This window comes from Miniopterus natalensis, chromosome 10 (genome assembly GCF_054644295.1).
Source record: "Miniopterus natalensis isolate mMinNat1 chromosome 10, mMinNat1.hap1, whole genome shotgun sequence".
Taxonomy (NCBI): Eukaryota; Metazoa; Chordata; class Mammalia; order Chiroptera; family Miniopteridae; genus Miniopterus; species Miniopterus natalensis.
In genome coordinates this window covers 65,959,984-65,985,728 of record NC_142090.1, presented here as the reverse complement: position 1 = coordinate 65,985,728, position 25,745 = coordinate 65,959,984, and the positions used below count along the sequence as shown (strand labels likewise).

General features: G+C 39.7%; 1 protein-coding gene across 1 annotated transcript in view; it reads left to right on the top strand.

Annotated features, from left to right (window-relative positions):
• Positions 1 to 21,381, top strand: part of VWDE (von Willebrand factor D and EGF domains) — a 78,309-nt gene extending 56,928 nt beyond the window's left edge. The window contains exon 29 of the mRNA XM_087820872.1: positions 21,295 to 21,381. Coding sequence (XP_087676998.1) covers positions 21,295 to 21,381 — 87 coding nt within the window. The remainder of the gene's footprint in view (positions 1 to 21,294) is intronic.
• Positions 21,382 to 25,745: the final 4,364 nt, after the last annotated feature.

Genomic DNA, 25,745 nt, shown 5'->3' with positions numbered 1-25,745 from the left:
TCAAAAGTTTTCAACTCTAATTTGACATACTAAACTAGGTTACTTCTCTATATTCTAATTTTATGCATTTCTTTACCAACTTCATCCTTTCTCATAAGATAAATGGCAAATCATCTTCATCCCCATTAATATTCTAAGATGGCAGCTGGAACCATATTAAGAAAAGAGAGAACAGAGGTCTTGGGAAGGAAAACAAAAAGACTAGCTCAAGGACTGCATGTCCTGCGTTACCAAAACCTGCTCTCCCAAGTTCTTTTTTTTTTTTTTTTTTTTTTAATATGTCTTTATTGATTTCAGAGAGAGGAAGGGAGAGGGAGAGGGAGAAACATCAATGATGAGACTCATTGATCGGCTGCCTCCTGCATGCGCCCTACTAGGGACGGAGCCGGTAACCTGGGCATGTGCCCTGACCAGGAATTGAACCTTGATTTCCTAGATCCTAGGTCAATGCTCAACCGCTGAGCCATGCTGGCTGGGATTTCCCAAGTTTTTTAGTTCAATTTTCACTCTAGCTTTATTCTATTGCTCATTGGTGTTATCAGTTTCATTTGTTTTTAATATTTCTTTGGCTCCTAGAAATAGAGGGGGGAAATAGAAGAAGACCAGGAGGTGATTTAGCCAGCCTGATCTCTCCTTTGGGATGGTAGACAAGAGAGGAGCAGGAGAGGAAATAGCAGGAAAAAACAACAACCAGCATTTATGGGCATTCACAGAACCATTTCTATTTCCTTTTCTGCTCCTCTCTTGTCCACCATCCCAGAGGCTGGCTAAATCACCTCCTGGTCTTCTTCCAGAATTTTCAGGTCATGGGTGAAAAAAAGAAATGGAGGATATTGATTGGATTGAAATCAATGAAATCTTTCAGTGAAAAAGACAGGGAATTACTGGCTAGGAAAAAATGACACAGAGAGAGGGGAAATGGGCAAGAGAGGAAAGAGAAGCTGAAGAGTGTGGGCTGATAAACAGCTTTGAGGCTCATAACCTGCTAACTGCTAACCTACCATTGGCCCTGCCATGTGTTCTCTTTGTGAACAAAGCATTGGACCCCTCTGTTTCCTCATCTGTAATATGGGGCTAATAATAATTAAACCTAATCATAAGGATTAAATACATTAATATATGTGAAGTACCTAGAACAGTGCCTGGTATGCAGAATAGTACATGTAGTATTCAAGCTCCACTAAGTCACAACTGCTTTGATCTTTAAATATGATTTTGATTACATCTGATTTATGAAAGCAGTATTTAGTCTCTAGCAGCAAATAGAACCTGCAGAGCTTCACATATCATGTCATGAGTAATGGTTAAACCGTTTTCTAACAGTCACTAAAATTTGATTTCCCTCTTCCTTCTACAGATAAAACGCCATTGAGTAATATCAAGTATATGAATTACAAGCCTATGCCTTAAGAACATAAATTTTTATTCAGAGAAAGATAAAGATAGATACTTGAAGTTTATTTGAACATCACTTCAAAATCTACTTTAAGGATTGAAAAAACTAATAAAATATAGAATGGTCTTAGTTGTTATTGTTAGAGAGAAGTGAAGAAGAAATCCCAGTAATCTAAATTTGACTTTGAAATGTGATTTGATATTTACACATTGAGATGATGTATCTGATGGTCCAGACATTCATGATATTTAATAAACTATTTTCCCAATCTTTACTGTGATGGTGTCTTTATCACCAGGGATTAGTCAGCAAAACAGAAGCCACTTGATGTATTCACATATAAAGTGTTTAATGCAGAATTAGGAATTTGCAGGACTTTTGAAAAAGCTGGGGGCGAGAATTGGGGGATTAGGGGCTGGGGTGGGTTAGAGGTCAGGAAAGCAGCTGCTGAAGGTCAAAGTGTTCGACAGTGAAGACCTCAGTGCTTTCCAGAAGCTTTCCTGGAGCTGCTGCAATACTTGAGAATCTTCAAAAAATGCCACCAAGTATCTCAGGCAATGTGGGTCATTATCCAAAATTTGCTGAAAAGCCACTATGTACCATTTTCTGGAAAAAATAAGAAACTAATAATAATGGCTTTCTATTCAGTTCCATCTTCTAGCACTCCGGAAAGCTTTTCTCATTGGAAACCACCCCAGAACCTCACAGAGGAGGGGATTCTGGAAAATTTAGTTCCCGGCCTTAGAAGGAAGCACGACTGGTGCCAAGGGCACAACATGAGCTAACACACGACATACGCAATGCTCTGCATCTTACTGCTTTGGCCCCTGTTCCTGAGAAAAGCCAGGGGACTGGTTAAAAAAGGTGAAGGGATTAAGCAAAAACAAAATAACAAACAAACAAAAGTCACAGACACAGACATCAGTACTGCGATTACCAGAGGGGAAGGTGGGGGTAAAAGAGGGTAGAGGGGGGTAAGTGGTGATGGGAGGAGACTGACTCGGGGTGGCGGACACAGTGGATACAGGGGATGTACAATTACACACCCGAGACCTATATAATTTAATTGACCAATGTCACCCCAATGAATTCAATTAAGGACAAAGAAGAAAAAATAAGACACAGTCACTGTGTTTATATAAAAAGAACCTGAAGAGAGAGAAAACAAGACGGGGGCGCAGGTAGCAGCTGCCCCCGCCTCCCGCAGCCACATCAGACTCACAACTAAAGCACAGAACCACCGTCACCAGAGCCTCCTGAGATCCGGCTGCACAGAAGCCCCACAGCCAGGGGCTGAAGAAGTGCTGAGAGAGGGAGGAGGGGCGGAGACACGGGCGGGTCGGGGCTGAATCAGACACATGGCCTCGGGCCCACACCCGGTGCCTCGGGGTAAACCCGGGAGGGAATCTCAGTGGTGGAGGTTTCCCGGAGGAGGGAGGGGTCGCAGCCCCACAGCAGCCCCCAGCCCAGGGCTCCAGGGCAGGGAAGAAACGTCCCCACAACTTCGGGCTGTGAAACCAGCGGGGACTGTCCTGAGGGTCGCGGAGGCTGCGGGAGCCCCAGCAGCTCCTCTAAAGGGCCCGGCGCGGACTCACTCGGACGCTCCCTCTGAGCCCAGCGCCGGGAGCAGCCTGAAAGGACCCGGGACACTCGGGGAGGAACTAACCTGCCTGAGATCCGGGCGAGAGGCGGAGGGCGGCTTCCTCCCAGGCAGAAGGGCTGGCGGAGGCCGTGGCTCCTGTGGCGAGTCCTCCCCGCACACAGCCGCAGGCAGGCGCCATGTTTGAATCGCCAGTGCCTGACTCGCACCTTTGGCCCCGCCCCGTGATTCCCGGAGGCCCCGCCCCCCCCACCTGCAGCTCATCCAGGCCATTTCCAGGGGCTTTTCTGTGCAAGTGGCCTCTCCAGCCTCATGCTTAGGACTTTCCTAAAATCTCTCAAACAAGCAGCAGCTGCCCCATGTGGCTTGATAAGCGGCCCCAGGCCTGGCACTAGCGGCAGCTGCATTGGCTCATAGCTTGGCCTCTCCTGGGCACCTCCAAGCCCAGCACAAGTAGCAGCCAACTACAGTTTGCTGAGTAGCTCATGCTGGGTGGCCCTGGGCAAGGCACTGGCACAGGCTGACTTTGCACCTCCAGGGAGGCCCCAGAGATAGTGCACCTGGTGGTGAGACTCGACCACACTGGGTTACAACCGTACCACACCCATGAGTAACACACTCAAGGGGTGCACTTGGTGAACACCAAAGCCCCACTGAAGTAAATCCTGCTCCATAGGGGTGTCTCCAGCACAGCAGCTCTTTGGCTGTAGTTGCAGCTGGTCCTCACAGCCGATTGGCCTGGGGGTCAATTCCTCCCAGTGACGCCAACAGCAACCAAGGCTCAACCACAACAGGTCAGAGCACACAGCCCAGACAGGGGAGCACCTAGAAGGCCCAGCTCAGGGGACTGGGGAGGCTGAGCCACTGGACCCTACAGGACACCTACTACACAAAGCCACTCTACACATTCCAGGAGACATAGCAGCTCTACCTAATACATAGAAGCAAACACCAGGAAGCAGCCAAAATGCAGAGGCAAAGAAACATGTCAAAAGGAAAGAACAGAAGAAATCTCTAGAAGAGGAACTAAATGAAATAGATCCAAGCAAGTTAACAGATACAGAGTTCAGAATTTTGCTTATAAGGATGCTCAACCATATTAGTAAGAGTCATACAAAAATAACTGAGAAAATCGATGACATAATAAAGTACCAATTTGAAATGAAGGCTACAAGAACTGAAATGAAGAATAACTTACAGGGAATCAACAGTAGAGTAGAAGATGCTGAGAATCAAATCAGCAATTTGGAACATGAGCAAACAAAAAACACCCAACCAGAAGAGCAAAAAGAAAAAAAAGATTACAAAAATAGGAAGATAGTATGAGGAACCTCTGGGACAACTTCAAGAGGCCCGACATTCATATTATTGGGGTGCCAGAAAGGGAAGAAAGAGACCAAGAAATTGAAAACCTATTTGAAAAAATAATTACAGAAAACTTCCCCTACCTGGGGAAAGAAATAGACTTATAAGTCCACGAAGCACAGAGGGTCCCAAACAAAAGGAACCCAAAGAGGCCCAAAGCAAGACACATCATCATGAAAATGACAAAGGTTAAAGACAAATAGATAATCTTAAAAGCAGCAAGAGAAAAGCAATTAGTTACCTACAAGGGAGCACCCATATGACTGTCAGCTGATTTCTCAACAGAAACTTTGCAGGCCAGAAGGGAGTGGCAAGAAATATTCAAAGTGATGAAAAACATGAACTACAACCAAGATTACTCTACCCAACAAAGCTATCATTTAGAACTAAAGGTCAGGTAAAGAGCTTCACAGATAAGAAAAAGCTAAACCACCAGACCAGCACTACAGGAAATGTTGAAGGGTCTTCTTTAAGAAGAAGCTAACGAACAAAAGAATCTGATGAACTAAATAGATCCAGAGACATTGACACATGCAACAGACGATCATATTTCAGAGGGAAGAGGGGAGGGGAGGTAGAGGGTGGGGAAGAGATTAACCAAAGAAGTTATATGCATATATGCATAACCCATGGACACAGTCAATAATGAGGTGAAGGCCTGGGGGAGGGGATGGGAGCGAGGTGGAGGGGGTTAATTGGGGGAAAAAATGGGACACCTGTAATACTTTTAACAATAAAGATAAATTTTAAAAAAAGAAGAAAAAAAAAGAACCTGAATATATCTGTTTCTTCTTTTTGTTCTTTCAGGATCTTGATCAATTTTGGTGTAGAAGCAAGAGAGAAACTGTCACAAAATCAAATCCTGCTAAAATATCAGAGAAGTGTATGCTTAATAAAAACAAAATGAAAAGATGTGAATTGTTAGGGAAGTGGGTAATGTCAACAGGGAATATACATATAATTGAAAGATTTGTCTCAAGAGATGCAAATAATTGTAGATTAGAGTTACAAATCTTTTTCAGTGCTCTCTCACATTTGACTTCAAACTTTTCATCTGTCATCCAAAGAACATTTCATTTTAGCTTCAATATACCCATTTTAAATCATGTGGTTTGCAAAACTCATTTTGTTAGTTTCAGTAGAAAGAGTACGAGTTCCTAAGAGCCATGTCTAACTTATATGATAAAGTGAGACATTATTGGAATAAGATTATTGCTGACTTTGATAAGAATCTGTTAAGTAATAGCATTCAGTGTTAGAATTAACAAGATTTTAATTTATCATTTTATATTTGCTAAAAGGTAGTTTTAAAGAATTATTTATGAGAATATAATGTTTCACCATGTTTCATTTTTGTTACCAAAAATATAATGCAAAATAAACCTTTAATAATTAGTCTATACTTAAATTTTTAAGCTCTTGTGAAAATATGAGTACTGGAAAGAAAAAGTACTCCAAATAAAAATAAATACTTTCTTAAAGTTAATCATTGGAACTGAAATTTCTACTATGAAAATAGATATACTTTGTATATCCGTGTCTTTGCCATCTTTGCTTGGTATACAACATAGCAATTTAATCAGTAACCTTATTTAATAGATTTTCAGTATATACTTTTTATAGTTAAAAAGTTAAAATTGCTCAGGGATTGATTCTTAAATGTCTAAACCATCACTTTAAATCTTTCATAAACATTTCTTAGATCCACACCACAAATCCCAAGCTTTAATTAAAGTATTAATCTGTAGACTATCCACTTAAAATAGATTTAATAGACCTTTATATGCTAATAATAAAGAAATGCTATGGTTTATAGAGTTTATATAAAAGCACTTCTATGAAAGCTAATGACTCATGCAAAAGAAACTAATGTTTTAGAAATATAATGTGAGTTTAGAAAAGCAAGTAATTTAATAAATTTATGGGAAATAAATTTAATTTTTTTTACTTACTTCTTGGTGATATTTTCACATCTATTACCTTAATTTTTTTTTTACCCACACTACTTGGAAAATACTTTGAAGGTAATGAGTGTTTGAGAATTTAAGCAAAAGCATTTTTAAATGTTTAACTTTCCCCTTGGCCAGTTTGGCTCAGTGGATAGAGCATTGGCCTGTGGACTGAATGGTCCTGGGTTCGATTTCAGCCAAGGGCACTTACCTTGGTTACAAGCTTGATCTCCAACCCAGTCCGGAGGCAACCAATTGATGTGTCTCTCTCACATCGGTGTTCCTCTATCTCTCTCTCCCTTCCACTCTCTCTGAGAAGTAATGGAAAAAATATCCTTAGGTGAGGATTACAAAAAAAATAAAAGTTTAACATTCAATGTTTACCTTATAAAACATTTTCCAAAAAAAAAAAAGCAGATTATAGGCATATTTTTAATATGTTTGGCCACTTTGTGTTTATTCCTATTAAAATTTACATGAGATATTTGTGTTATCAAATATTCTTATTTCTTCTTTGACCCTCTATCTAAAATACTCTAAAATGTGCCTAAGAACCCTTGTTCTAAAATATTAAAGTATCATAATCTTTTTTGATAGAATTCTAAATGTTGTGGTTTTTTTTTATATTAACAAGTTTTAAAACTTGTCCAAATTGCAACATACATGATAAAATTTTAATTTTTAGGTTAGAACTATTTAGGGATATTTGTAGCTCATAATGGAGACATATACATTATACCCATTTTATAAACACCATTATAACTGTGAAAAATTGTTTTTAAAATATTTATGGGCTAAAGTTTAAACCATATATATTTATATTAACTAAATTAAATGTAATATTTTGCTTTTCCTTATGCTACTTAATAATTTATTTTTTATGATATACATGCAAGTTATTTCTAAAATAAAATGAAGTGGCCTAAATATCAAACACATTAAATAAGGGAGAAAACATAGTAAATACAGAAAACCTAAAAGGAGAAACTCTGTATTGCATCTCTATAATCTTTCAAATTATAAATAAGAAGTAAAAAAAAAAAAAAAAAAAAAAGATGTAAATAATAGATGCCCAGCTGGCATGGCTCAGCAGTTGAGCATCGACCTATGAACATACAATTAATAAGAACCAGACTAAAAAGGCTACACGCAGGTGGCATACAAGGACAAATTTTCTAACTGTGGGTACCAAGTGATTTACAAGGATTAAGTTGCTTATGTCTCTTGATTCTGTGGTCCTTCAGCACTGAGCAATCAGCCAGCCAGTAAGGCCTTTGTGGGCTCTAGGCACTTGTGTCATCCCAGGCCCCTTTGTCCACTTAGAAACATTAAAAATGATATTCTACAAGCAGGGTTGGTATATTTATATAATATATTAAAACATTTTCTTTGACCTAGAAGTTCATTTTTTTTCCTGATTTTAAAAGAAATTAAAACATTTTCATGAACCTTTAAAAGTATTGTGGACCCTAGATGCTGTGGCCCCTGTGCCTGATCAGGAAGGTGACCCCACCTGCCAGTGTGGTGCCTGAAGCATACCACGTGGTAGACCACAGTACTCCCTAAATATCCACTGTGGGCACTCTGAGAGAAGAAAGGAAAAGGAAGACAAACTAGATAGCATTTCAATTTATATTGTTATTGTAAGGACAGCCTTCTCCATCATATGGAAACAATTTTAACCTCAGTTGTAAAGCGTTTGTGAAAGTAGCAGATTTTCGCCTGCAGATGGTGCTAGATACTCAGTTCCCAGGTAACAGGCCAGAAATGCAAAATTACCACTTTGGTAAGAGAGTTTATTGAATATTTAATGCAAACATGACATTTTTTCAAAAATAAAATTCTTCGTTAACACAACATGAGTCTTTTCTGTGAGCCTAGAAGCCTTCGTTACACCTAGTGATTAATCAATAACTATAGCCACTTTGCTGAGCGCAGTTAACGACTAATTCCCATTGTGCAAGTAAGGATGTTACTTTCATTTGAAGATCTGGTGCATTACTCAATCCATATGAGATTAAAACTATGGTGAGTGGTATTAAGGTAAGCAGAACATTCTGGTTTCCATATATACATTGAACTTAGAAAATTCTAGCAATTAAATATTCTAGCCATTACTTTCAGGTATTTCAAAATTTCAAAATCCTGTCTTCTTTTCCTTGTCATTGACAAATAATCATAGGTCAGTAGGCAGCACACCCTGAGAGGAAAAGTTCTTTGTAAAGGATATTGCTTTCCTGAATATGCTCCTTCTTGGCACCATGATTTTGTCTGAAGTAAGGAGAGTCCCCCTAGCTATACATCTTGTACATGGCAATACCTGGAGAATATTTGACTTGGGACACCATGAACTTGAAAAAAATAATAAGACTTTCTCGGACACAAACACAATAGTGAGAATAATCCCAATGTACAATAGCTAGACAAATAGATATAAAGATCAAACATATATAAGAGTGCATTCTGCTATTCAGCTTCTAGCTTCCTCACCAAGGAATCGGTGGTAATCCTTACTGGTGTGGCCAAGCAGTCCTCTTATGGTTCAGTTTGGATTCTCATTCTAGGACCTCAGGATCTTCATTGGGATTTCCTTCACTTCTTTGAGTCAATGCTACTTGAGCTGAGATGTTCCTCTCAGGTTGAGGGATCTGATTAGGAAATTCTTAGGGTTGCCTTTTCCATGGCCCCAAGTTGTCTTTTAGGCACCAACACCTGTCCTTTATTTCTAGGGAAGGCTACCTGTCCTTTCTTTCTAGGGAAGACTTTGATGATGACTCCCATATTAGTTAATGGAGATGACAGCTGCTGGATGGCTCATCCCCCTACTCTGACTGCTCTCTGCCACGTCAGTGTTCTCTGCTGATGCTTTCTAACTGATGATTGACAATTTCTGAAGACTGTGGAAATGGACAGGATTTTTTTAAAATCCCTTCTTGTGTTAATAGTCAATTATTTCTTTGGAGTTGACCTGAAACCTATCTCCCCTTATCAGAGTCCAGCCATTTCTAGTGCAATGCTGTAAGCATACCCTGTTACAGGATTACGAGTGAAATAAATAAAGCATTAGACATGATATGTACAGTCTGACCAGCTCATTTCCTGCACAGTGGCCTACGTGGAAAAGTACAATATTTCAATCCAAGAAAAAATTGCAAGGCAGCCCCAGAGCTTGGTGGAAAATGTGGGCACCTTCCAGAGAAAATGTATCATGTCTCACATGAGTCAGACCAACATTCAGAAAAAAAAAAGTTTTAGTTTCCTTTTTTCTCCCCATAAAATAAGAAATAGCTGTAGAAAACGGAAATTTGCCTTACCAGAACATAAAACCTGAATTGCTCGTTTTGAGGGCTGGCATATGGTTGTGTGCCTGGCTCTGCAGAGAGATTTTTCTACAGCCATATGGTTGAATCAAGAAGGGCAATGGGCTAGAGCAGACAGAAGGCAGTTTACATACAGTTAATGATAAAGTCCTGATGCATAATATATTTGAAAAAGCTTCCAATCTTAGATTCACATTAAAAAGGAGGCAGCCAAGAAATACATTGTTTTTTTCTCCTGAAATGAGAAAACAAAGATACCAGACAGCTCTGCTTAGATGACCTAACCTTCCAATCACTGTGAAACCACACTATTAAGAAAAAATTCCTATTTTAATTGTTTAAACACCATTATAGCCTTTCCAGTGGGTAAATACTGAGTTTCAGCTAAAACACAAAAATCCTTTACCAACCCATGTGAGCACACAGATTACAGGCTCAGCGAGTCCACATCACTAAGCACTACTGAGAGAACTTGCTAGAAAGAGAGAGTTAGGTTCCCCAACCCCCAGGGAAAACTAAAATGACAAGCATGGTTGACACCAAAATGAATAATCAGTCTGTAACTTCCGATGGACTGCTCATGCTGAAAATATTACAGATGAGATTTTAACTAATTAGGCCCCAAGCTCCTTGTAAAAGCCGCATTGAAATTAATTAAGGTGATTGCTACTCATTATTTTTTTAAAAAGCAAATTTTTTATTACATGTACAAAACTATCAGAGAAAAGTAAACACTGCTGCACTACCGTATCGATAAAATATTTAAAACTAACTTTATTTTTTAAGCTGTTCATTCAACTTGCAATTGGTAGACTATTATGAATTCTTTAGCTAATATGTAATAATAATTGAATTAACAATGAAAATTAAATCAAGATTTGTAACCTTTTATTGAAGCCCAAATTTAAAGCGTTATAACATCCACTGTTAAGAGCAGTACTATGAAATGGGAACCGTTAGTGGAAATTGTGAGAGTGACGGCAATTTAAGGTAAGACATCAACATTTGAAATACCATCTGATATGTTACTCTTCTAATTATTCATTTTAATTATTAGAATAATAATTTCACTGCTAAAAGTTCATTGTGCCATTGTTTTTAATACTAAAAAATAAAAACTAATACATAAAATATTTAAATCATCAACAGAAAAATAGTTAAATTATCAAATATCGAGCTATGGAATTTCTATACAGTCAATAAAACAGTAGAACTGTATCTTATAAATACAGCTATTATGCTGTTGAAAAGGCAAATTTCCAGACCATAATTATAATATCTTCTTGTTATAAAATATGAATGTGCTTACATATGTGTAAACACATATATGTTTTTAATAACAGAAAATTTCTAAAAAGATAGACATTAAATTGTTAAAATTGGTTACCTCAGGGAAGTGGGATTAGGAGCTGAGGTTGGTTTAAATAGATTTTACTCATTACTGCATATACATTTATACTGCTTAAAATTTTATAGTGGTCTTAAATTATTTTTGTAATTTCTGCTTTTGCAGAATTTCTCATTTGCCTCCAATAATGCAGCTTTCTTAAAATACCAATTAAAAGACATTCCAAATAATATGAGTTGAAAAGTCAAAGAACCACTGCATAGTTTTTCTTAACTGAAAGGGGGGAATAAAAATTAATTAAAAATGTAATGTTATTTGTATAAAATTTTTGTTGTGAAACATAATCATGCTCTTTTCAGAGTAAAGGATTTTGCTAACTCATTATTGCATATGTATTTAAGTTGGAAACCATTGTGTTTAAATTAAAGAGAATGGTTTACAGTCCCATGAGTGTTATCATAAGATTAAAATTAATTGCTCAGAATTTTCATATGAGGCCAAACTGGACAGGTAATCAGTCATAGGCTAATGTTATTAGCTTGATTCATGCTGTCGAACTATATTTCTGATAATACCAGGCAAGGGGATAGATGAGAGAAAATATACTACATAGCAAAATGATGGAATCAAGTTCTTTTGTTTGCATTAACTCTACTATTTAGAGGTCACATTTACAGCAGAGTTGAGTTTACTGAATAATTCAGGCACAAAGCTCACATTTGCCTAAATTTATGAAAGCAAATACACCACAAAGTAATTTTTCTCCTTATAAGTTTGTAGAGTGCCTTTAATGCTTTAATGTGAAAATTTTGGAAGCTTTAAAGGACTGAATGAATGATACTTTAAAAGGAATTCATGAACATTTCTTTTAAAGAGAGAATTAAAACACACTATTCATTTTATATATATATAACCTGAGGTATGCAGGGGTGTAGTGACCTTTCCCAAAACTCATAAATCTGATGAAATGTAATGGTTAATTTTCAGTAGGAACTAAAGTAAAATATAATATATATATTATTATATTATATTATATTATATTATATTATATTATATTATATTATATTATATTATATTATATTATATTATATTATATTATACAAAGGAAAATAGTATTGGGATGGGGGAGTGGGTGGGGAGAGATTAATCAAAGAACTTATATGCATATATGCATAACCCATGGACACAGACAATAGTGTGGGGAAGGCCTGGGAGTGAGGCAGATGTAGGGTGGAGGGGATCAACGGGGGATAAAAAGGGGGACATCTGTAATACTTTCAACAATAAAGATAAAATTTAAAAAAAATACCAAAATGAATACCTTCAATTCAATTATCCCCTTTAGAAATACGCCAGTGCCAACATGGTCGTACCTTTAGTCTCTTACAACCCTGCTTCTCCTCACCCCAAACCGCTGGCCTGCATCCTGTTTATTGCTCATGCTAGGCGACCTCTAAGATGAGCCCCAGTGACCACCGCTTTCTGTTACACCCTTACGTAATCCCCTTGCTTTGAGGGTGGGCTGGGCTTGGGGATTAATTTCTAACGAATAGAATGTGACAGAAATAATGACGGTCACTTAGGACATTAGGTTATGAAATTACTGTAGCTTCTCTCCCCCCCGCCCCTCTCTCTCCCCCCTCTACTCTCCTTTGCTCTCTACTCTTGCTCTGAAGAAAGCCAGTTGCCATGCCCCCAGCTTACGAATGAAAAGTTCTCTCTATACAAAGAGCTGAGGGAGGCCTCCGACCAACAGCCAGAAGAACTGAGGCCCTGGGCCCAGCAGCCCAGGAGGAACTGAATCTTGTCAACGAGAGTGATTAGGGAGCAGGCGTCCACAGATCAGGCCCTGAGATGACCAAAGCCCAGGCGTCATTCTGACAGTAACCTCCAGGACCCAGAGCCAGAGGCAGTTTGGAACATACCTGAATATCCGACCCGGAGCAATGTGACATAACAAATGGGTGTTATTTTGAGACACTGTATTTCAGAGTAATTTGTTAGTCAGTAGTAGGTAACCAATATCTTTGCCTTTAATAAAGTTTTGATAAAGATTACAGAGTATATTAATTTCTGTTAAATTAAACATTCAGGTTGTGTATTTTTTTATTTTTTTTTAATAAGCCTTCATTGATTTCAGAGAGAGGAAGGGAGTGAGAGAGAGAGAGAGAGAGAGAGAGAGAGAGAAAGAGAGAGAAATATCAATGATGAGAGTCATCAATCCGCTGCTTCCTGCACCCCCCCCCCCCACCGGGGGACCAAGCCCGAAACCCCGGCATGTGCCCCAACCGGGAATCGAACCTCAGTCCCCTGATCATAGGTCTATGCTCAACTCCTGAGCCATGCTGGCTGGGCTGTGTTTAACCCTTTATCTTGCAAATTTTTCATCTGCTTAATCTAATAATTTAGAAAAGTATTGAAATCTCTTTTTTATCATTTTTGTATTTGCCTACTTCAACCTGTAGTTTTATCAAATTTTACTTTAGACAGGGAAAACCATGAATAAATGTCTCTGTCTTGAAAAATACATAGCTGGGCTCAGCAAATGGATACTTTTAATCAATTTTTAAGGGTGCTTGTAAAGGGAATTTTTCACCACACTTTCCTTCCCCCCTCTGCCTTGTAGTTTTAAAAAAGTTCTTTGTTCCTTCTGATTAATTGTCCTGTTTGTGCATTCTAGTCCCAGAGTCGTAGTTAAGGGGACAGCTAACATTAAGGGACTAAGGAATAGTCTGTCTGCCTTTGCCCCTTCAGTAAAAGGCTGCTATAAAACAAATGAAAAATGAAGCATCATTAAGAATAAATTTTAGGTTTTGAGTATGTTCCTTTATTCTCAAAATGGGTTTTCTTTTTTGAGAATCATCTCCTTCCATTTGAATTGGCTTGTATTATAAGCTGATTGTGGCATTCTGTTTTCATCGGAGTCTACCCAGATGTTCCTTCCACTTACAGGAAAAATTTCTATTTCACATACAAAGTTCGGTATTTTTAGGCCCCATCTGATGACCTAGGTTTCAAACTCCTAGGAAAGTTTTCAGAAACTTACAGTTTTTTTCTTTGAATCTATATTTTGCTTTTCAATTTGAACACTTGTTGACTTTTTGTTTTGTTAAGCTTCGAACATTTTCTTGCATTTTACCAATCAGTTAAGTTTTACATTTCAAAGCGGCACTTTTATGTTTGAAAAAATGTAACCTAAACATTAAGCTCTAAATGTGTCTCAATATGACAATATAGGGGAAAGGAAACACCACCAGGTAACTTTAATTGCTGATAGAAGACTCATATCATGGCAGCAAGCGCTACACAGGGTATGTCAGCAGGAACAAGAGAATAGTGAAGACTCTGTAATAGCCCAGCCACCCTGTTGCCATAGTCAGTATTCCCGCAGATCATGTCATCCCAGCTGGGTGACCGCTGTCCTCTCCAGGCTTCTCCTTCCCCAGGCAGCCTGAGCACCTGCATGCCCAGAGCCTTGTGCATATTTTGTCTCTTACACTCCATTATAAACTCCTCGCACCATCACCAGGCCTTGTGTATAGGAGGTAATCAAAAAATGCCTGGAGCATTCATGAAGAAATCGACAGAGCAATTTAATTCTATTTAAACTATAGACTGACACAGATTTTTAAAAATTAAATTAACACAGTTAATAAGCACTTGGTTACTATAATAAATTGGTGCTTATCTTAAGGGGAGCATGTTTTTTTAGAAAACCTATTTTGAAACTAGCTGTAATTCCTACAAGAAAGAGTATAAGTGATTCCAATATTAACTCTTGCTGATTGAAATGCTGTTATAAATTTTAAAGAGAGGCAGGGTCCTCAGTTACCTAGTGCAACTTGTCAGACCGTCAGTTTTCACCACACTGAAATTTAGTAAGCATGTAGAATTTTTGCCATAAAGAGGCTCTGTGGCCAAATTACATGTCACTTTACAAGAATTGTGTTCTCACTGTGACTCAGAAATATTTCTTAGAAGGGACATTGTTTAAACTCCAACATTTTTTAGATACAAAGTGTTAACTATAAATCAGGGGAAACTGAACTTCGTTTCTAGGTTCTGAGTTACCCAGGAGTGGACAATTATGAAGAGAAAATACCAAGATTTTCATGTGTGCAAAGCTGAGTCTATACTGGGAGAGAAAATAATTATTTTGTATCTTCGAAATAGATTTTATAGAGTTAGAGCATTACCCCAGCCATATTTATCGACATGTTATTTTTTCTTTCAAATTATGCTGACACATGCACGACTTTTATGTTTTAGTGTGGCTCTTCCTTGGGATTTCTTTTATTGCTTTTCCAGTGCTAAGATGAAAGAGACGGCACAGAGTGGATTTACAGGAGGTGAAGGTCTTTTTAAATACTTTTCCGCTTTTTTACTATACAGTGATTTGAGAATTGGATGACCTAACGTTGTTCTTTTCTTCCTTCCACAACTTAATGGCAATTAACACCAACCAACCAACCCCACAATCCTTATAATATTGCACCCCATATCTCTCAAGTGCCAGTGGTATTGTATAAGCCTAGGCATCACTTGCCACCTGTATGTCATCTCAGTTCACCACAGGTGAGAGAAGGCCTTAGTGATGCTACAGCATCCCAGGGACTATTATACCTTATTCACCACCAACAGTGGGGCTCAATTGGCATTTAACCAGTGAGTGATCCAATTCCATTATCATATTCCAAAGATTTACTTTTGTTACTGTCTTAATTCCATTTCTTCCTACCCCAGGTAGACCCTACAACAAGGATCTGAGTAGTTTTTGGAAGGTGACCACAGGTAGCACTTGAAGGGTCATGGGAAGATGAGACAGAGAGGGAAACAAAATCAGCTAAGAAATTTAATACCGTGGTCAACTGGAGACTGGTCTCACACAGAGTGATAAAAATCTGAGGGGGCGGTGGTATTTATCTACAAATTCCCACTAGTCATTGTTTGAAGGATGTTATGAGGTACTAGGTGGCAAGTGGTCATTACCTGGCATTCCAATCTGCATGGGCAAAGTGGAAAAACCAGAAACATTCTTCTGGCAAAGAGCTGCATGTGTGTGTGTGTGCTGGGGGTGAATTTCCTTCTGCCCTTCTAATTTGTTCTGGCTGGTCTAATAACCAAGTTGACATGAGACAGATTAGCAAAAGAAAAATAAATTAAAGTTAATAGCACGTGTACCTCCTGTATAGATGAGAGAGACACAAGAACACTGAGTAATTCGCCAAAATGGTCAAAGCCACCACCTGAAATACTATTCTCAGCTGAAGACAAATGATGTGAGGTAGGAGAGTCAGTTATGGGAGGAAAAGTGCAATAAACAGGAGGAAGGTGGTTATGTAGATTTAAGTCCCTGCTGTCTCCAGTGATAGAGTCACCCTTTTCTTCCCAGTACAGTGAGTGAGACACCCTTACGTGTGGAGATTTTCCTTATAAACATAAATGTCTTTCACAAAGGTAACATCTACTTGGTTTTCAGAGCATCTCCCAGGTCTATTTGTTAAAAATAACCAGACAAAAATAATCCTTATGCCAAACAGACATATTTGGGGGGGGGGGACAAATTCTGCTACCCTACATGCACTTGATGATTAGAAGTAGGACTTATATATTATGGTAGTTCTAGGAGCAAAATTGAGGGGCAGCCAATAAATGCACTTCTTGGCTTGTATAAACCTAAAATATCAAAAGCAGGTGAGTAGAAGGCTGAAATTCTTCGAGGACTGGTTTTTATTGTTTTTATTGACTTCAGAGAGAGGAGGGAGAGGGAGAAACAGATAGAAACAATGATGAGAGAGAGAGAGTCATTGATCGGCCTCCTGCACACCCCCTACTGGGGAGCAAGCCCACAGCCCAGGCATGTGCCCTGATCGGGAATCGAACTGTGAGCTCCTGGTTCATAGGTCAATGCTCAACCACTGAGCCATGCCAGCAGGGCTTCAGGGATTGTTTGACACAAGGTTGAGTTGTAACTGATATTTAGGCCCCATTCCATGGTATAGGAGGTTCAATAGAGAACATATATCAATGGACCCCGCTGGTCCTACTCTCTCTCTACCTTTTCACCCCAAAGCTGCCGGGTTGATAAAATTTTGGAATGGCCTCTTCAACCCGGCTGAAGCCTCAGCATGAAGATGATACCTGGCGTGGCTGGGGGTTGAGATGCTATTTTTTCAAGATGCAGCTTTTCAATATATGAAAGGTTCAAACCTGTAGAAAATTTTTATGTTTATTTGAGGCAAAATTGATGAGAATTGCCAGGAAGTGAGATCACAAATGCTCCTGAGAATAACAATTTTGCGGTTTCTTTTATTCATTTGGAATTAAGGGGGGAGCCAAGGAAGATTACATGAAGGTGGGAGAAAGCAATGTGGGGATTCGATTACAGGCTAGTTAAGAGTATTACGTGCTCTCTTGAGGACGGTTATTTCACAGATATGTGAACTTAGATCAGTGATTTTCAACCTTTTTATTCCATAGCACACATAAACTAATTACTAAAATTCTGCAGCACACCAAAAAATACATGTTTTGCTGATCTGACAAAAAATATATAGGTATAATTTTGATTGATTTACAAAAAGATACATAATAGTAATTACCTACTCTTTTTGCTCCAAAGTGACTTTTTTAAAAAAATCAGGTGCCTAAACCAATCAATGACTTTCATCATTGATGTTTCTATCTCTTCCTCTCCCTTCTTCTCTCTGAAATCAATAAAAACATTTAAAAAAACATCAGGTGCCTATACTTGTACATAGGATTTCTGGTACCAAGAATTAATCAATAAGATGCAAAGCTATTAGATGACCTATATATTTATGGTTCAAGACAGGGCATTCACACTAGAAGACTATTGTTGTGTTGACTGTTGTCATTTTTTATTTGACAATCTAAGGGAAAAGAGGCCAGTGCCCCTGACTAAATAGTCAGGTATTGTGTGTTTTAAAAATACGGTTGAAAATCGCTGACCTAGATGCACAAAAACAAAGAACAGGGCTTCCTTAAGGCAAAGATAAACTTTGATCTAATAATCAAATTGACGGGAGGCAGATTAGCAGGAGAAAAACAAATTAAAGTTTAATAAAGTGTATATCTCTTGTTTACATGGGAGGGACCCAGGCACACTGAGTAACTCACCAAAATGGCTAAGACCACCACTTTAAATACCATCCACAGTAAAGACAAAAGCAGATGTTGGGAAGGGGGGGGAGTCAGCTGTGGGAGGTGACCAGGAAAAGCACAGTAAACAAGAGGAAGGTGACTATGCAGATTTAAGCCCTTGCCTTCCCTGGTGATAAGAGTTTCTGCATATAAGGTCATCTAACTCTTCCTGGTACAGGAAGGAAAACACCCTGAAGAAGTTATAGGCCTGGGACGTGACTACCCAACATGCTCTGTCCAGTTAAGAATTTATAATCAGGTCACCCTATGAGGTTACTTGCTGTAGAACTCCTTTTTCACCCACAAATATATACTTAAACCAAAAGCCATTATGTGGTGATATTTTCCCAAATGCTAGAATGCATGGGGCTGTGTGCAAGGCATGGGAGTGGGGATGGACTCTCTCATCATTACTCTTGCTGACATACCTGGGTGTTATAGGATAGTAGGAAGCTTGGAAAGTTCTGGGACAAGCAGAATAGGGAAACTGAGACAGATAGTTAAACAGCAGTTTGCAGCCACCTAGTAAATCCTACCTTCCCTAAACCAAGGACACCTAAAAGTAAATGGTTTGCACGTCTCCTCCCCAACCAGAGGGTAAATAGCTTAAATCACCCTATTCTGGGAGACTGGTAATAGAAATCCAATTAGTGCCATTTGCCAGCCACACCCAAGGATAGACAAATTAAGAGAATAAATCTCATTTTGGTCCATCTGCATAAAGCTGATGAATATTCTATTGATTCTTCCCTAAATGCCCAGCCTTTAAAACCTCTGAAAATGAAGGTACTGTGGACCTCTTCCTCCAGGGACACTCCAGTGCCATTTCCTTCCCCTTCTGCCACAGACAAGAACCCAGGTGTCCCCCTAGCCCGTTTGGCTCAGCAGCTAGTGTCAGCTCGTGGACTGAAGGGTCCCAGGTTCAATTCTGGCCAAGGGCAAGTACCTTGGTTGCAGGCTCCATCCCGGGCCCTAGTTGGGGCATGTGCAGGAGGCAACCAATTGATGTGTCTCTCTCACATCAATGTTTCTCTCTCTCCTTTCCACTCTCCCTGAAAAGTAATGGAAAAAATGTCCTTCGGTGAGAATTTAAAAAAAAAAGAACCAGGGTCTCATCTTCTCACTAGTAACAAGGGGACTGTGTGCTTACCTCTCCCACAACTTTAGGCTCTGCTGGATTAGAGTGCTGGTCTGGAGAGAGGTATGGGGTGAGATGCTTTCCAGCAGGGACACAGTGAGGGTTTGCAATGAAACCTAAAGCTGTGGTTGCCACCTGGACATTTTGAATTCCTGCTACCAAAAGACAAACTGGCCAAAAATAAGAGTTACTATGCTGGGAGGGGTAATGAGACCTTGATTATCATGAAGAGATAATGTTGCTGCTAGTAACAGAGGCAGGAAAGAGCATGCCTGAAATTTAGATGGTTCTATTAGCTGTCTCTTGCTGCTTTGTTATCCCCAGTGATAACCGTAAATAAACAATAAACTATACACAATCAGTTACCACAGTGATAAAGAAAAAACTCAGCATTGTGACGCTGCATTAATATAAATAACTTTTAAGGTACTGACAAAAAAGCAGTGTTTAAATTCAGTTGAAATTTAAAGAAACTTAATTGTTATTATTTTTTCAGTATCCTTTATCATATGGAATATGGTAGGGTATTTATTTTTATTTTTTATCAAATATGTTTTTATTGATTTTTAGAGCTAGGAAGGGAGAGGGATAGAGAGAAACATCTGTCGGCTGCCTCCTGCACGCCCCCTACTGAGGATGGAGCCCGTAACCCAGGCACGTGCTTTGGCCTGGAATTGAACCCTTGACCTCCTGGTTCATGGGTTGATGCTCAACCACTGAGCACACCAGCTGGGCAAAACAATATGAAATTTTTCATTTTTAATTCTCACCCAAGGATATTTTTTCCATTACTTTTCAGAGAGAGTGGAAGAGAGAGAGAGAAACATCGATGTGAAAGAGACACTGTTCTGGGGTGACCCGCGACAGACGACCACCAGAGTTTGTGTTTGATTTTGGAGCCTTTATTAGCTGGCCAGCGGCTACAGTTGCAGCGTCTCACCCATGTGAGAGCCGAACTGCAGCCCCGACCCTCAGTTCTTCCCTCATTTTATGCTCAGCAACTACAAAGGCACTGCGGTAAAGGGGTTTCCAAGAATTTGTTAGTTTGTCAGCTTTTGCCACAGGAAACAAGGGGGGACATTTAGCAACACAAAAGGGACGATTTAAACACAATGTTTTACAATGAGTAATGGCGTTATGCTTGGCCCGAGCGTGACTGGTTTGTTCCCTCCACAGGAACTGGGGGGGGGGGGGGGTAGAGCCTGGGCCAGCCTGCTGGGCCCCGTCCTGTACAACAGGGATCCTGCTCTACCCCCACTGCCAGTTCACCGGGTATATTCTTCTGGCCACGGCGGCCAGAACAACACCTCAATTTGGTGCCTCCCTCATGCACCCAGGCCGGGGTCAGGGATCGAACCTGCAACCAAAGTACATGCCGTTGGCTGGAATCGAACCCGGACCTTTCAGTTGCGGGCCAGTGCTCTAACCACTGGGCAAAACCGGCTAGGGCTATGGTCGAGTTTTTAAATTAGAAAATAGGTAATGGATAAAGTACAATTAAAAAGATAAGGCTGTATATACAAAATCCATTTTCCTCTAACACCAAAACTCATTTGAAAAGCTGCCGTGTAATAAAACCGCCACTGAAAATTGAGAAGGTTAACCTATTTGTCAGAGAACATCTATTTCTAATTTCAAAGGTTATTAAAATCAATTGAGAAACTCTTGATTCTGTATCCTTCCATTCCACTCCGTGGCACTCATATCGAACCCCAGGGCTAGAAAAATCATGCCAAGCCGGTTATCGTTCTAAAGTCTGTTCGCGTATAATATAGTCATTGAGAAGATTGATTTTTTTTCTAGAGTAATTTTCATATTTCTGATTAAACCTTTCCATGGATTTATTTTATAAAGTTGTGGGACACATCAGAGATGTATGACAAAGAAATGAAGCCCAAGGTGAAACCTCATTTAAACCACGATTTTATACTTTAACAAACACATTTAACTCATTTGCTCCTGGTAGGGAGTAATTTTTTTGAGATATGTGTTTATGTTTTGTTTCCATTGCTAGGCCGACTACCTTCTGCAAGCAAATACCTTCCCCATCTTTTCCAGCCAGTCCGTGCCCCAGGATGCTGGATCCAGAACGCATCAATGACTCACTTGCCCACAGGCTTTGGCTTCAGCCAATGGGACAAAGCCAGGAGTTTCGAGGGAGTGGGGTGATTCATTCTTTCCTGTTGCCCCATGTGACACCACCTCCGGTTGTTCCTGGTCCGCTGACATACCACCTTCTCCACAGAGCTTTCTTCTCTTGGGAAACACTCACCTGAATCAGAAATTTCCTCTTCATCCCATGCCAAAAATTGTACTACCCAGGAAAGCCATGACTGCCCTGCTCCATAATCAGGTCCAGCCTGTCCAAATATAAAAATGTCAACGTAAGAACATCCAAACCTGTAGAAAATTTTTATACGAGTTCATTAGAGTTTATTTGAGCCAAACGGATGGAAGCAAGATCTCACGGACTAAGAAAAATGCTTCTGAGGATGACAGTTTGCAGTTTCTATTAAGCATTTGGAATGAAGAAGGGAATGTAAGGGAAACTCCAAGAAGGCAGGAGAAAGCAAGGTTGGGATTGGATTCCAGGATAGTTAACAAGATGCTGTGCTCTCCTGAGGGTAGCTCCTGAAAAAAAAAAAAAAAAAAGGCATTTCAAAGGTGTTAACCTAGATGCAAAGAAACAATGGACAGGGCTTGCTTAAGGCAAAGATAAATCTTTTATTAAAAAAGTGGTTTGCCTGGGGTGTGACTGTCCTCCATGACTTGTCCAGTTAGGAATTTCTGACCAGATCACCATGTGAGGTTACTCTTGGTTACAGTGTCCTTTTCTCATTCACAAAAAATGCAATAAACAAGCCAACAAATTGCTAAATATAATATTTTCTACTTTTTAAAAATAAATACAGCTTTAAAACAAAATTTAAAAAAATATATGAGTAAAGAAACAGTAAGATGGATAACACAGTTTCAAAATCTGTCTCAAAGGCTTTAACATTTGTCTTTACCCAACCTGGTCCATACCTGGAATCCTCTGCCTCCTCCGTAATCCCAGGCCCCATCTCTTGGACTCGTTTTTAAAAAGTCTTGAGAGATGCTTGAAGCTGGAAGGCCAGGTTCTGACTGAACTCAGAATTTTCTTTGTTCTACAACTGAATGTGGGTGTTCTGGCCACCATGGCCAGAAGAATATACCTAAGGAACTAGCAGTAAAGGTAGAACAAGATCCCTACTGTACAGGACAAGGCCTGACAAGCCAGCCCAATAATCACCTCCCCCCGAGTTCCCATAGAAAGAACAAACCAGTCACACTCCGGCCAAACATAACTCCATTACTCATTGTAAGACATTGTGTTTAAATCGTTCCTTTTGTGTTGCTAAATGTCCCCCCTTATTTCCTGTACCCAAAGCTGACAGCCTGACAAATTATTGGAAACCCCTTTACTGCAGTGCCTTTGTGGTTACTGAGCATAAAGTGAGAGAAGAGCTGAGGGTCAGGGCTGCAGTTGGGCTCTTACATGGGTGGCCACATGCCCTTGGCCCTGTGGGGAGTGACATGGTGAAGGACAGACAGCTCCAGCATCTGCTGGGGAAGTGGCCCCTGTTGTCCAAGCCCAAGAGCTGTATTGACCATAATGCTACTGGAGTGACAAAATGTAGGATGTTCAACATAAAATACGGTTAACTGGGTTCAAACAATGCTGTAAGTAAAAAGCAGAACACTGGCAAGACTATTCAGTGGATGGAAAATACGATCGGAAGCACATGACTCCTGATGCTTACCGGCCGTCGCCTCTGGTCCTGGGCAGAACATAGAGCATGTGGGTGTCGTACTGATGTCCTCAGGCCTCCCTGTGAGGAAGCTGCTCTACCTGGAGCTGTCCCACTCAGGATTACTCTCCATAAAGAGGTGATGTCATTATTTTTCTTTTCCTTCTCACCCTGAAAAACTCCCTTTGTCTTAAGGCAGGTGATGCCAGCGAGGCGAAAAGGGGGAAAACAAAGAGCAGTTTCCTCAACAGAATCCTCTCAGGAGGTTTTTCATTTTAGAGCCAGTACTCACTGGCAGAAATGTGTCTTCCACTGGTGGAGACTGAGGTATTACAACAAGGCTTGTTGAAGAGATTGTGTGAGTCAGTGTATTCTACCTTTGGCTACCTCAGTTGAAATGAGGGAAGATATCGCAATCACAGCTTCGCAGTTTTTAAAATGTAATAAAGATATAAAGGGTGGTGAGAAGATTTTTTGTGATAAACGAGAATCTTTATTTCATTATTTTCCATAGACTTACTGCTGGCACATCGAGAAAACAATTATTTTTGGTATATTTTGTATATGGTTATATTGCTGACCTCGCCTATTCATTCTAAAAGTGTTTAATTTGATTCTCTACATTTGCATTTAGGCAACAGAGAGGTTAGAGTAGATTCTAGGAGTGAAAATGTGAAGATTTTGTTCTAACCTAGGACTGCTATATTTCATATAAAATGTTAGTGGAGGAAAGGATGGGAAGGCAGAATGAAAGATGCAAAAAATAATGTATCTGATTCCCACTAAGTAATAAATTAAACAGAGAAAACATCATTACAATTTCTTCAGTGTGAAAAAAGCAACCAAAGTCTGTCTCCACCATAAGAAAAAAAAAATTTAGCAAGTGTTTTTTTCCAACTCTTTATAGACATTTATGTCTTAAGTCTCTATTCCAGATTTTTATTTTCCTACTTCATAATCTAGGAATGACTTTTTTGAGGTACAATTAATGGCTCCCTTCTCTTTCACTAATATATAATTTAATGGGAAATCATTGCTATATATTATTTTAGACTTTATTTCTTCTACAACTTTAGTCTCATATAGTGCCTACCTTAGAATACATTATAAGAAGAAATTATCAGGAGTTAATGCAGAAATAACAATGGTATATGATGTTCCTACTTATTCATTTATGTTTATATAACTTTAGAGGTTCCACAAATATTGAGTCATCAAATCTTAGTACCCCTGTGAGGTGCACTTGGCTGTTATCATGGTAGCTTATTGTAATTCAGACCGATCAAGTTTCCCCTGGAGTGTTGAATGGCTCTTGCAGAAAGTGTTGGCTTTTCAATATTCTGCATCTGAGAATAACATTTCATGTTGATAAAATTAGCTCATTTTTCCTGGGATTGTCTCTTGTGAGTTACCAGCCGTCATCCATTTCAGGTAGCATAACAGAAATAGTGCTCACCCAGCTTTTAGAAAGCTTTCAAGTTGAAAAGCCATTTTGTTTCCTCCAAGAGATACTGAGAAGAGACAAAATACTTGAGTGGTAAAAAGTAGTCCAGCCCGGCCGGCATGGCTCAGTGGTTGAGCATCGACCTAGGATCCAGGAGTTCATGGTTCGATTCCCGGTCAGGGCACGTGTCCGGGTTGCAGGCTCGATCCCCAGTCGGGGGCGTGCAGGAGGCAGCTGACTGATGACTCTCATCATTGATGTTTCTCTCTCTCTCTCCCTCTCCTTCCTCTCTCTGAAATCATTAAAGATATATTAAAAAAAAAAAAAGTAGTTCGTGGATGGTTTGCTTTCCAACACCACCAAACAATGCTCCAATTCTCAAACGTCTCTAACTGGGTATCCTAAAATTTAACTCAATTCTGACACTATCTACCTGGAGATAGCTTCAGATCCCACAGGTTAAGGGCAGGTTAAGGGCTCAGTCCCACAAGGCTACCCCCACTTCAGACACCAATTGCAAGTTCAGGTTATCACCTGCACTTCTGACCCACTGGCTAAAAACTGCAATACCGCCCTAGCTGGTTTGGCTCAGTGGTTAGAGCGCTGAGCCTTGGTCTAAGGGTCCCAGGTTCAATTCCAGCCAGGAGCACAAGCCTTAGTTGCAGGCCCCATCCCCAGCCCCCGACAGGAGTGTGTGGGAGACAACCAATTGATGTGTCTCACATCAATGTTTTTCTCTCTTTCTCTCTTTCTCCCTCGCACTCTGCCTGAAAAGCAATGAAAAAAATAATAAAATAAAATAAATAAAAACTGTGGTACTCATGACCCCTTCCTTGGATTCAATAATGTCTCACAGAGCTCATTTGCTTTCATTTACCAGTTTATTACAGAGGATATTACAAAGGATATAGACAAATGGCCTGTTAAATTGGTATATTGGATGAGGTCCAGAGGGTCTTGAGTACAGGAGCTTCTGTGCCCATGGACCTGAGGCTTACTACCCCCCAGCCTGTGGATACATCCATTTACTTGGAAGCTCTCCAAACCCTGGTGTTTTTTTTGTTTGTTTTTATGGAGGCTTTGTTACATAGGCATGGCGATTAAACTCCATCTCCAGCGCCTCCCCTCTCCCGAAAGGCATCAGGAATAGGGTTGAAATCCTTGGTCACTGGTGTCCCAATAGCAATTCCCATCTCTTCCCTTTGCTAAATGGCAGTATTATTGCATTCATCCTGTATGTTGCTTGTG